Source organism: Macrotis lagotis, chromosome 4 (assembly GCF_037893015.1).
Source record: "Macrotis lagotis isolate mMagLag1 chromosome 4, bilby.v1.9.chrom.fasta, whole genome shotgun sequence".
Lineage (NCBI taxonomy): Eukaryota > Metazoa > Chordata > Mammalia > Peramelemorphia > Peramelidae > Macrotis > Macrotis lagotis.
In genome coordinates, this window is record NC_133661.1 from 14,526,033 (window position 1) to 14,539,986 (window position 13,954).

At 38.9% G+C, this 13,954-nt stretch overlaps 1 protein-coding gene across 1 annotated transcript in view; it reads left to right on the plus strand.

The window, feature by feature from the left end:
- PRKG1 (protein kinase cGMP-dependent 1) overlaps nucleotides 1-13,954 on the plus strand; it is a 1,157,583-nt gene that overhangs the window by 1,130,299 nt on the left and 13,330 nt on the right. Inside the window, 2 exon segments of the mRNA XM_074232273.1 lie at nucleotides 5,410-5,549; nucleotides 7,834-7,923. Coding sequence (XP_074088374.1) covers nucleotides 5,410-5,549; nucleotides 7,834-7,923 — 230 coding nt within the window.

The following is a 13,954-nucleotide window of genomic DNA, read 5'->3' on the forward strand; positions in this document are numbered from 1 at the left end:
TTCTTCAAGAAAGCATTATTTGGGCATCTGCTAAGCTCCATTCTAATAAATGACCTGTCAACACCTCTATCTTAGATCCCATTATACTCCTATAAAAATTAATCCCATATAGGAAAATGGAATTTCAATGTGAAGCAAACCATTACCTGAAATGAGATTACAGATTCCTATTTTAGATAGACATTAGAACATAAATTCTGTTTTCACCAAAGTGAATTTTAATGGAAAGAATACAAATGAATGATAAAACACAGATATCATGTTTCATTAGCACATCAGAGTTCTATTATTCCATCAATTTGGGAAATTCATTCATCAATACAATCTCACCCCATCTAAATTAGTCTGGCAGAGAGTGGCCTAAGGCCCAGAGAGGTAAGGACACTTGCCCATGACCTCACAGCCAGGGAGGATCAGATGCAAAATCTAAACCTTATGAATCCTGCCTCTTATGCTGTGGTTGCTCTTTTTCACAAAATCAATATGATCTATTTCTGTTGCCCTTTATCTGGCTTTTGTGACTGATAAGAATTCTGTAGAGTGTGATTGATAGCCCTGGGGTCATGTCTGTAATATCTATGAGCCCACATAATCTTAGGATTGCCACCCCACTCAAGAATTAAGTGCACCAGAAGTCACCTATCAAGTTTCTGTTCATTCTGTACTTATTTATTCCCCTTTACTACTTATAAAATGTGTGACCTTGGATAGGTCACTTGCCCTTCCCATGCTTCATTTTTTTAACCTGTGAAATGAAAGGGTTGGATTAGATGACCTCCTTCCAACTCCAGATCTGGCAGAGTGACCTCATCATCTGGCGAAAAGAAGATGTTGTGGTTATCCTCAGTTCAATGATGGACCATTTGGGATGACAAATATCTTACTACCTGGGGAAGGAGGGTCATAAGGTGAGAGTCACTGTGTTTGTAAGATGACCTCCATATACACACACAAAGTCTATCTGACTTTACTACCTCATGGCCTCTGGGACTGGAATGGGAGATCAAGATGGAAGGAGCAATGGGCCAAGTTCCTTCCTCTGGAGCTCTAACTCTCCGGCCCTCTGTATTCTCTCACTTGCTGTCTTACTACCAAGGCCAAAAGCCTGTCAAACTCCAGGAGGGAATGCTACTGATTTTCCAGCCCAAGAAAGAAAAAGCAAAGTAAAACTATAATGAAGAATTGACTTTCTCCTGCTGAAGAAAATTTTGCCATACATCATTGTAAAATGATCCCACCCAATACCAAGGAACATCACTGGGAGGAAGTGGTCGTCCCAAAAAGGAGAAGGGTGAGGCACCCCTGAAACAAAGAGCCATAGTTAATGGGAGACTCACTAGATTCACATAACAGGCTCTGTACACTGCATTCTTTGGTACATGTCAATGAGAATAAAACTCAGGCCAGTGTTGTGGAGAGTGGAATCACAAAACTGGAACATCTCAGAAGCCAGTCAACCCACATCATTTCTGAGAAGGAAGTGCTGCCTCCAAGCCACTTGAAGAAAGACTCCCATAGAGCAGAAGCCCACAGCTTTTGGACAGACATCAAGCCTAATCTTGTCTCTGTAACTTTTACTCATTTAACTTCCTTCTGCTTTTTGGGACCAAACAGAAAAAGTCTGATCAAGCCCTTGAATGAAAGTCCTTCACAAAGTCTAAAATGCCAATGTGATCAGATTCCTTGGCTTTGAGCCCTGACTCTGCCATTCACTAGTGACCTATGAATGACTTGTGTCATATCTCCCTTCAGACCTCAGGGTCTTCTTCTGTGATAGGAAGAAGTTGGACTAGCTCCAAGATCCCTCAGAGATCTCATTTTCAATTATCAACTGATAGAATTAATAGGAAACTTTGTACATCTTAAAGCACTATATAAATCCTCACTGTTATTATCTTTACTGTGACTACTACCAACAGCTGCTGCTGCTACTACCACTACTACTACTACTACTACTACTGCCTTCATTAATTACCTTAACAGACCTTTCTCACCTTCTAATTCTCCACATAAGAGCTAACTAGACTTTGATACAAGATGTTGAGGATATTTTGCAACTGTCCTTTTCTGAACTGGCAGATCACAGTAATCTTTAGGTTAGAATTTGCCTTAGAATTCTGTAACTGTGGTTCTTCTGGACTGATATTTGATGCTGCACTCTGAGTTTAGGTTGAAGCAGCCCAAGTCCCCAGAAAAGGACTAATATAAGTCATTTTTTTAAAATCATGCCAGTTTTACCAGTAGGATGATTTTTAGCTAAATTGTGTGAACTGTGGCCTCATGGCATAGAAGGAATGCCTAAGTCTGTCTTTATGTTCTGTCCCTGTAAGGCCATGTGTAAAGCATTGAATTCAGTCTTGAGGGTCACATTTCAGGAATGATATTGATAGACAGAATGAAGAGGAAGAAGACTAGGATGGACGTTCCTCAAACTGTATCACAGAAAGATCGATTGAAGGACCCAATGGTACTGCTCTTGGAAAAGACTTTGGATGAGATGGGGATGGGTTGGGATGATCTAGAAAAACCCTTTGCTTATTTGAATGATTGAAATCTGGACAAGGGATTAGATTTGTTTGGTCCCAGAAACACAGTAAAAGGGCTCAATTTAGACTTGATTAAGGAAAGATTTCCTAAACTATTCCAGAGTGGAACAGATGCCTCAGGGGAAGGTGGGCTTCCTGTATCTCCAGTGCTTAGCACAGAATCTGACCTAGTCTAAGTGCTTAGAAAATTTTTGTTGAGAATATTCTCCCTGGTGGGGAGTGGGGAGTCCTTGAACAGTGGTTGGATGATGCACTTATTGGATATGTTGTCAAGGATCTTCTGTAGGCTCTTGAAGGTCTCTTCTGGCTTAGAAGTCCTTACCAAGGAGCCTAGTTATACCAACTCTTTGCTTGGAAATCTGTGTCTTGGCATGGTGCCATCTTGATTCCTTGCATGGTGTCTTTTTTACATTCTTTTATGTTTTTATTCAAGATACTTCTATCTGTCTGGTTTCAAAAAACTGCCCTCTCCCTAACATCTTGACTTACTGGTTCTAAGAGTGAGCTAGCCAGAGAACAGAAAAGCTTTCAGCCAGGAAAGGTGTTTTGAAACTTCATCTCAATCAAATCACTCCCTCCTCGCTCCCTCTCATAAGGCAAGCAGGTTCATGAAGACTGCCAAGAAACTGAGATTCATTAAGTTGAAGTGCCCTAGGGTCCCCTCTAAGCAGCATATCCTATTAACACACTTCCATTATGAATCCAGGCTGCCCCCATGCTCCTGGAAATGGCCCTTAGGAACATTGGAACCATCCCTGAAGTGGAAGCAAAAAATAAAATGTGACAACCAAGGCAGAGAGATGAATTTCACTAAGTAATCAGAGAGCTTCAAAATATTTTCCTGGGGTTACCTAAGGTTTATATTCTATTGCATTCAGAGAGACCTGGCATCCAGGTCCTGTGAAATTCAGCCCTAGGCAAGTTCCATCCTCGTGTCCAGTTCATAGATACAGAGAAAGAGAATGGAAAAACTGGGGAGTTAGCTGGTAACCATCCTCTGGAAGACTGAGCTAGTCCCTGAGAAGGATCTGGTGAAGATATTGGTAGTTTAGAATGGAGAAGACCTTGAGAGAAGACATTGCGATCAGTGAGCATGTGGAAGTCTGACATTTGGAGAAGGGGCCAGGATGGTTCTGTTTTGGTTCCCAGAGAGCAGAAACAAAAACACTGGTAGAGAGATTCATTTCACAGAAAGGAAATAAAGACGTGGGCAAGGTAAGCAAATAGAGTCTTGAAAAAGAGGGGTGATGTAACACAGAAGAAAGAATTGGATTTGGAACTGGGTTCAGTTCCTTTCTGTGCTTCTTCAGATAAGTGACCATCTCTGAGGTTCAGTTTTTGTATCTATGAATTAGGGAGTTATGTTCACATGATAAAACTAGTGCTTTGCCAAAACTAAGGTCTTGTGTAAATGGAAGTTATTGTCAATGAGAAAGGGAATGGTTTTAGATATAAATGCTCTGAGCAGCTATTCCACAGATGGGGAAATGGCACCAGCTCTTGTGCCACCTCTAGGGGAAAGTCTTTGATGTTACCCTTCACCCATAGTGTGGATACTCTTTCTTCTCCTCAAATGATCACATATGTGTGTTTTCCTGGAGACTTGGTATCTCTTCAAAAGATTGTGAACACATTGAGGGTGGGTTCTGTTGTTTAATTTCTCTGTGTAACCCAACTTCTTGTCGAGTTTCGCATAAAGTGGGTATTTAATAAATGTTTGCTATATTGCATCGGATTAATCTTGGATCTACCCATGTCTCTATATACTATTTCAGAAATACATTAAGGTCAGACCTGCAGATGTGAACAATTGTTTATGTCTTATTTTCATATCCAGAGGAACGTGTTTTTTTTTTTTAAATTCTACTTTCTTTTTTTTTTAACCATTCCATGAAACACTTTGACATGATGACCTGGCATCATGTCTAGAGGACTAGAAGTAGAATCAGGAAAATCTGGCTTTTAATTTCACCTTTAGATATTTATGATTTATATAATTCTGACTCAGTTTTATATCATGTGCAGAAGGGATCATGTATTTAGAGCCATAAGGAATCTTAAAGGTCATTTAGTCTAGAAAACTGAGACACAGAGAAGTTAGTGACTTGTCCAGAGTCACCTAGTTAGTAAATATATAAGGGTGAGATTCTTAACTCCCCACCCAATACTTCCATTACAACTATGTCATAGAGATATTGCAAGGATCAAATGAGAAAATATTTCTCAAAAGCTTCAAAAACCTCAAAATATATAAATATGAGTTTTAACATTGCTATAGAGGATGATTATTAGAAACTTTGTCAAAAGGCATAAAAACAATAAATTTTCTTAATCTCTTTACATTTTTTACTTTATAGTTTTTCAATCCTCCTTCCATGGCGTCATATCCTTGAACCATTTCTATCTCATTCACTAAATGATCCCAGTGGCTCCATCATCCTTTTACTTGTTCTTTTTTCCCTTTGCATTATATCATAAGGATCTTTGTCAGCTCCTGGACTTTCTTCTTACTCATTGGTCCTGTGTATATAATTGTATTCCTTTGCATTAAGATACCATAATTAGATGGCCTGGGTGGTATTGGTTATAATGGTAAGAATCAATGAGTTCAGTCCCTCTCTGAGATGCTCTGACTGCCAGGTATACTGAAATTACTTAAAATTCAACAAAATTGGGGAAAGAGGCCTAACTCTGGTCTGTAAAGCAGTCTATTCACACACCATCTTTTTTTTTACTTTGGATAAGAGTGATAGATAGTTGACTTCTTTAGTTCCCATAAAATGGGAACTGTGTGATATGCTCGAATAATCACCTCCCAAAGACTTTGTGTCACGCCTTAATGAACAATCTTCCTTTCTTCCAGGTCCAGTTGAAAAGTGAAGAATCTAAGACATTTGCCATGAAAATTCTCAAGAAGCGCCACATCGTAGACACCAGACAACAGGAGCATATCCGTTCAGAAAAACAAATCATGCAGGGGGCTCATTCAGACTTCATTGTCAGGTAGGACTTGGCATGACAGACTTCAAAACTACAGGATGAGGGGTAAAGGGGGATTAAAATCATAGGTGGGCACAAATTTCTGTTCAAAAAAACAAAGAAGAAAACATGCACATGTAAGTGTCTGGCCACAGTAGTAAATTTTCTGTGCATGGAGTAGAACTAAATCTGATATTAACGTGATTTTTGATTTTGTAATCGATCAGATCCTAATTTTATATAAGCTTTATTGATATCTTTAGGAAATACACACACATAAACAATTTTTAAAAAAAAAACTTTCCCAAACAAAGGAAAAGTCTTGAATAAAGATATGGAACATGCTGAATCTAACTTCCAAATTTCCTCCTACTCCATGCAATTTCTCTCCTAAAAGGGGGAAAAAAAAGAATCTTAATCCTTTCTTGGAAGTTCACTGAAGTCCTTCCCTGAGGCTTTATTATAGTATAAAGATAACTTGAGGAGAATCTTAAAAGCAAGCTTTAATCAGAGCCACATCTAGCATGAGATGACTGGGACTTTGTCCTGGGGCAATTAAAATTTTGGGTCATGCTAACATTACTTTCAAACTTTTGGGAAAGAAGAAACAATGAAACTTAGTCCCTAATAGGCAATTTAACATGTAGTCAAAATATTGGAAGACACCAGATGATGATTTCCTCAACCAGACAGAAGCTCTTCCCCATTCCAAACCAACCTTTATTTCTCCCCATGGTTTTCCTAGAATCAACCTTGTGCCATCCTAGAGCCTTTGGCATCACCCTTCAAAAATTAAAATAGGGCAGAATTTTGTGCTGTTTGCCCAGGAAGTTCTGACTCTAGACTGTCCAACCTGACAAGAGGAACTAGGAATAGAGACCCCATAGCAGGCCGCGTGTCCTTTGTCTAAGAATCAAATTAACTAAATTTAGAATGGCAAAGTGATCAAAAAAGTGACTTTTTTTTTAGCCATAGCAGACCATTGACTAAATTTTAGAAGGGTGAAGATCTGTAAGTGGAGGGAATAGCCACATGCATGAAATCGTGGACATTTGTAGCTTTGCAGTTAGAATTATCTGTTTATAGAATTAGGGTTTTCAGCCCAACCAAAGTTTCCCAGTCATCTTTCCAAATAAAGAAATTAATTGTTCTCAATAAAAAATAATTATTAAAATGCCCTGTTTTTTCTAGGAGTTTTATTTCAAAAGTCTATAAAAGCTCTTTAGTGTTGTGAGCCATCTTTCCATGAAAACTCAGTTATTTAGCTCCCCTCAAACTGACACTCTGAGGAGCAGGGCTTGTCCTCATACAGATGTGACAGAACGTATATTCATATATATTATATTTATATTAAATATATACACCCGAACACACATATAATACATTAAAAAGATGCTATTCTGCCTTCAAGGATTATCACATGGAAGAGGGAAGAGCCTCATTCTGTTTGTTCACCAGAGGCAGAGAGAGGGAGCTAGTGAGATGCTTGGAGATCCACTTATAGATATGTATGTTGTAGGTAGATGAAAGCATAGAAGGTAGAAATAGCATGACTTCCAAAATAAAAAGCATGGCAAAGAACATGAAGGACATAGGACGTGAGGGCAGGAAGACCTGAGTGCAAATCCTGTGTGAGAAACCTACCAACTAGGCAAATCACTCAATCTATCTTGGCTTCAGTTTCCTCATCTGTAAAATGGGGATCATAATTGTATTTACCTCACAGAGTTATTGTGAGGATCAAATGAGAGTTTTTTCAGGGACTTTGTAAACCTTTATAAAGCTCATCAGAAAAGTTATCTATTATTATTATTACCTTAGTGTTAATTTATTGGTTTAGTTATTTATTCATTTAATCATCTTTATTATGAATTATTTCCAAGATTAGTTATTATTGGCTTATTGAACATATGAAGATATATAAAGAGAGCTGTGGATATAAATTAAATATGCTATATATATTTAGTATATGTATATATTTTATAAGCATGAGTGTATAAATATATAACTTTGTATACACACACACACACACACACACACACACAAATCTGTGAGGAGGTCACTTGGTCCTATGCTTTGGGGAAGGGGTCCAGGTTGTAATAGAATAAATCCATTTCCTTCCATTTGGATGAGAATCATTGTTCTCATTCAAGGACACATCTGATACCGCTTTCCTTCCCCCACCCTGATTTTCAAGAATTCCCTTTCAAAGAAAAGGATATAAACCAATCACTCAAGAATTACAGCCGAATTATTTTAGAAGGCAATCATTTGGATAACACATTGTTTTCTTGTTTGTGATTCACAGACTATATCGAACCTTCAAGGACAGCAAATATTTGTACATGTTAATGGAGGCCTGCCTAGGTGGAGAGCTTTGGACGATTCTCAGGGACAGGTAGGACATTTAGGATGCTTCTGTCCAAAAGAAGATAATATTTGTTCTGTCTTTCCATGAATGTGTTGCTGTTTTGAATGATGAAATTTCAAAAATAAGAAAGAAGCAAAAGTAAAACACAACAATCCATCTTGTCAAAGACCTCTGCTCTTTGGAATGCAGATATTACTTCAGTCTTACCCAAATATGGAGTACAGGGCTTTTCTATGAATTTGTTGCATCCCTGGAGATTTTGGCACTCCCAGAGCAAAGGCCTTCCTCCTAAGGGACTCCGTGTGGAAACCAGGAAGGAGAGCTGATGTTTCCATTGGCTTTAGAAATCTCAAAATACATTGAAAATGCAGTTTACCACAACAGCTCTCACCAGCTCTGAGGAGTCAGTTATAAATATATTTTGGACAGAGGAAGCTAAAGCTAAAGGTGGTACAATAAGCTGCCCACTGTTCCACAGGGGTCAAGGGTAAGAGGGGAGATTTGAGCCCAGACCTTCTTGGGGTGCTTAGCTACACTCTCTCCTCAAGGCCATGCTGCCTCTCCAAATGACCACATTAGTTCTCCATTCACCGTTACAGACTGGCCACAGTTGACATTTGTGGCCCTAGAAACTTTGCTGAAACAGCCTTCTTTATACAGTTGCCTGCTTTTACCCAAAGCATTCAACAGAGACTGTCCTAGTGGGGCCCAGAAAACTCAGAACCACTTACTGTTGTTGTTTATCCTTCATTCTCTTTTTTTTGTTTTGTTTTTGCAAGGCAAAGGGCTTAAGTGACTTGCCCAAGTTCACACAGCTAGGTAATTAGTAAGTGTCTGAGGTCAGATTTGAACTCAGGTCCTCTGGACTCCTGGGCTAGTGCTCTAGCCACTGCATCACCTAGCTGCCCCTTATCCTTCATTCTCAAAGAAGACCAATGACATTGGTAGTGATGTTTTGACTTGCAAGTGAATTGGATTTCAGTGAGGCAGCGTTGTGCAAAGTCAACAGACTCACTCTCAACTCCAGTCATTGGAGTCCAGTGGCAATATAGATAGAAGACAGGGCAAATGGCAAAACCTATTTACTAGGCAGCATTTCAGGGATGGCCCAGGCTCCATTCAAGCTTTCCTCCTCAATGGTCTGGGCCAGAGCTAGATTTAAAGTGGAGGCTAAGTCGGTGCTAATTATAAATTCTTGCTTCCTTTTTACCCTCCCATGTTTCAAAATTAATACCACTTTGCCTTGAACTCATCCTAGAAACTACATGGCCCTTAAGTTTCATCTCCATTTTTAGTTTTTTTTTTTGTCTGTTTTATTGATGGCTTTTGTCTTGATATCATGATCATTTCTACATTTCTTCCACATGCTCACTCTCTGCCTTGGCCAAAAAGAAGTTAAGCAAAAACAACTGATAGTGACTACAAATGTCAATGAATATAATATTCTAAATCAGGAGTGTTCTGGAACCTGCACAAATGGGCAAAGGAAAGCCAGTGGTTAAATTTAGAGTGTGAGCATTTATATCCTGGGAATAGGTGGCCACTGCAAAACAGAGCATAATTTATTATTTTGGGGGTTGTCTAGAAGGTGATGTAGAAAATGTTAACAATGCTAATTAAACTGAACATTGTGTTGTGCTTATAATTGTCCCCCAGCCAATTGTTAATTATTTGCCAGCATACCCTAGAACTACATTATTTGTGAAGTCACTTGCAAGTCTTAAGTCCTATGATCCCGAGCAGGTGGTCTCCATTTGCTTCCCACCCAAATTCTTGTCCTTACATTCCTTTAATATTTTAACATGAGAAACCCATGTCATTTCCTTCCTTACTTGACATCCCAGAGTCATCAGAATGTGACTCACTCACCCTAGAATCTAAATATCTCCAACTAAAGATAGTATTTCTAGGAAGGCATCCTCAATTTTGGAATTTATTACCTCCCTCTTAGGCAACCGAAATAAGGTAAATGGACTCCTTGGACCCTGGGACATTACAAAGCCAAACCAAATTTGATTTTGCTAGCAAACAGATTTATTCTCTGTCCAACCTTTATAGGTTCTTCTACTGTTTACTTTGGATATCCATTTATGATATCACTGTAAATCAATTAATGGTATACCTATAATGTGCAAGGTCCCATGGTTGGCATTAGAAGTAAAAAGGATGGGGACTTTAAGTGCATTTATCTCATTTCTGTGTCTCACACACACACATACACACACACACGTGTGTATGTATTTTTTTCCTCTTGTTTTTTCTCCCTTGGACACCACATAGAACTTGAAATTGCCTGTCCCCTAATGTATCAAAGGTTCATAAAATTGTAGATCCAGGGCTTTTAGAGGACACTTTAGAGACTATCAAATTCAACCCCTTCCTTTTTACAGAGAGGCTCAGAAAAGATAAGCAACCAATCTGGTGTCACAAAAGTATTCAGTGTCAGAGGTAAGATTTGAACTTGGGTCTTCCTGATTCCAAGTTCAACTCCCTGGCCAGCCATGCACTGTGCTGCCTCTAATGGATTCCACGTGCTGTAGTATGGACATGGACATATTGTGTCATGGGCTTCAGGAAGTTAGGTCTCATCCCCATTTTGCTTCCTTGCTGGCCCCCACAGGACACAGGAGGTCCTGAACAATTTCTGTTTTGCTTTTAATTGGTTGGTTGATTTTGCTGGCTCATTTTACTGCTCCCCCCACCAAGGCAAAAATATAAAATAGTGTCTCCAGTCAAATAACATGACATATCTGGGAGAGCAGGGATTTTTGTGCCTGTTTCTCCTTCCCCTTGCCCCAACCCTGGCTTTACCTCCCTTGTCCTTGTTATAACTCTGATCACCATTTTCCATCAAGGACCATTCAGTACAGTATCCTAGATGCTTGGTTCTAAGGACAGCCCTGTCAATAACTCACTGTATGACCCGAGGCAAGTCGTTGTCCTCTTGGTCTCATTTCCTCAACTATAAAGGGAGAGTGTTGACTTAGCTGATTCCTAATGACCCTTCTCATGCTAACAATTCTGGGATGATTCCACTCTATAACTCTGGTTTCCTTCCTTTCCAGCCATTAACTTCTGTGTGCCGGTTTAAGGAGGCAGAGCTAATAGAGGCTTTATGGTCTGGGTTTGGTCCATCAGTCTTTTACTAGGGAAAATCATGTTTTGGAGGATGTGAGTTGATCAGTGATATATCTAAAATTATAAAATGAATTAGCCAAACATTTATCTGATGTCGACTATGTGCAAAAGCTGATGATGATGATGATGATGATGCTTGTCCTCTATTCTTGGAGACCATGACATCAGATGATGCCATGTCAAGCACATGAATTGGATTTGGGTGAGGGGGGACATCTGTCTAGGTCATCAGCCTCACTTTCTCCTCCAGAGTCATCTGGGTCCAATGCAGATATGGATCAATATGAGAGAGGTGACCCTGGATTCAAGGTGATCAGAGTTAAATGAGTTTCCCAAGGTCATATAGCTAGTAAGAGTCAAGTATCTAAGGCTGGATATGAACTAAGAGAGGCAGGGAGATCTAGAGGATGAAATTTTATTCAAATGAGATGTTATGTTATAGAGGGGGAAAAAAGCTGAATTTCAAGGACTTGAGTTCAAATTTCACTTAGTCTACTTAGTAGCTGTGGGACTTTGGTTAAATCCCCTCACTTCTCTGAGCCACACAGTTGCCTCATCTGTAAAATAATGGAAATGAACCATCCTCAAATCTGAGAGCTCAAGTCCAAAGTAAGCTTCACCAAGAATCCCTTCCCACACGTCCACACCAAGGTGTCAGTCACATACTCAAATTCTAACTGGGGTGATAAGACACTCCAATAACAGCCCTACGTTTGACATTGGTCATGTAACTATGTCCAAGTCACTTCAAGTTTTTCAGCCTCATTGCTCTAATCTATAAAATGGGGATGATAGCATCTATAATACCTATTCTAGAGGATAGAGTAAGTCTCAAATGAAAGAATGTATGCAAAGCACTCTGAAGAAGATCACAACAACACTAAAGAAATGTCCGTTATTATTATCATGGCCAATAATAAGAAAAGCACAAAGGAGATAAGTGCACTGGTTTTTTTTTTTCCTGAAAACATTCTGATTTTGCTAACCGCCTTTCTTTTGAAATCATTGTGATTCACATGTTAAATAAATGTATTCACACTGAAAAATGTGTACTATTTGGATAGAATGTATTGCCACATTTTCTTTTTTTTTTCAAGTATTCACTTACCTGGAGCTTCTTCAATATTTATTTTATATTTAAATATTGTTTATTTAAATTTCTTATTTAAAATAACTTTATTTTAATTGTCATAATAAAGACAATATAGAGAATTACTGTTACACAGTGGGAGTCAGAAAGACCTGAGTTCAAGTCCTGTCCCTGATACTCAGTAGCCCTAGGTAATTCACCAAGAATGGAGTTACCCAGGAGTGGCTCATCTCCTTGAATGGAGGGAGTTTCCACACTGAAAAATCCCCTGCACCAAAATGACAGATTCAGACCTAAGAAGTGTGGTGGAAGGGAGGAGAACTATTAAGTCATCAACTCATTGACATTTTGGAGCCAGTCCTCACCTCCCATTTCATGAAAGACATGTTTTCTGACATGTTCTCACCTCCTATTTAAAGAAAGATGTATTTTCTATTATGTTCTTTGTAGTACATCTATAAAGCCACAGCCAGATTTGTTTGGTTCCCTTCCTTGCATTCATCTGGGCTGTGGGTAGGAGATTATTTGAATCCAGTTCTTGGATGACCTAAGATAAGATCTGGCATTGCCACTTTTTGAAAGGAAATAGTTCTCTTTTCAAACTGGACTGTCACCTCAGTGATTTTCTTACTGAAAACAAATTAGTCCTGGACAGGAAATCGTTCAGTAGCTCTTTGTTGACTGGCCATTGTTGACCATCAAAGTAAAGAGTCACCATGTCCATGTTCCTGTTGTAATTCTTTCACAATTGTAATATCTTCCCATTTCTGGAATCTGCTTATGTGGAGCACCCTTGAAAAGCTTGGCCATTCTGCAACAGGAGGGTGATTGTTTCCTAGTCTGGTATAACTGAATATTGGTGTCTACTGCCATCTAGCTCCGGAAAGACTCTTTTTCGATGAAGTGATCCAAGCTTCTCAGTCTACTCATTTGTACCACGAAGACCCCACTGGCAAGTGTCGCTAGCATTTCAAAAAGCTACAGAATATATGATATATTTATTCTAGTCACTTGCTGAATTGTTAATAAAAACAGAAACAAAAGGGCTTTATAGCAAATTTGAGATTGTCACTTCCACTGCAGCTGGTGATTTGTCATTTTCGTCCTCTTCTAAGTAACCCTGACATGTTTTAATGTGATGACTTTAATACATTCGATTCAAATTCTGAACTTACCTAAAATGGCTATTTAGAAATTGATATCAATGTGGAGAGAGCCTCAGGCAAAGCTTACACTTTAGACTGACAACTCCCAAAGCACCACAGCCTCTCATAAAAACTCACAGTGGAGTCAGGAGAGCCATTGCTCCCCAATTAATTGACTTTCTATTCCCAGAGGACTTAACTGTTGTCAGAGGGATACATGAAGTTAAATGTAAACTCTGGAGGACAGGCATTATTTGTTTTTTGTCTTTATCTCCAATCATCGATAAAATATGGAATATGGAATTTCTCTCTTATAATTATCATAAAAGACATGAATATATTTCATTATGGAGCAGTGGGAAAGGACTTGGAATTTGAAATAGAGAAACTGAGGACCTTTGTTCTGCTCCATACAAGTTGTGTGATTTGGGGTTTATCTGTTCTTTGACCTCAATTTCCTGCTTTTATAAAAGAAGAGGCCAGATGTATTTCTAAGGACCCTTCCAATTCTGCCATTCAGAAGTCCAAATAAACTTTCAATCCTCTCTATACTAATCAATTGGCAAGCATATATTACGATATGTATGAATGAAAGATACAAATACAAAGGTGCAAATGTCACTGGTAGACATCAGGTGGTAGTTAAGTGATTTGCACTTGGTCACACAGCTAATAAGTGTCTGAG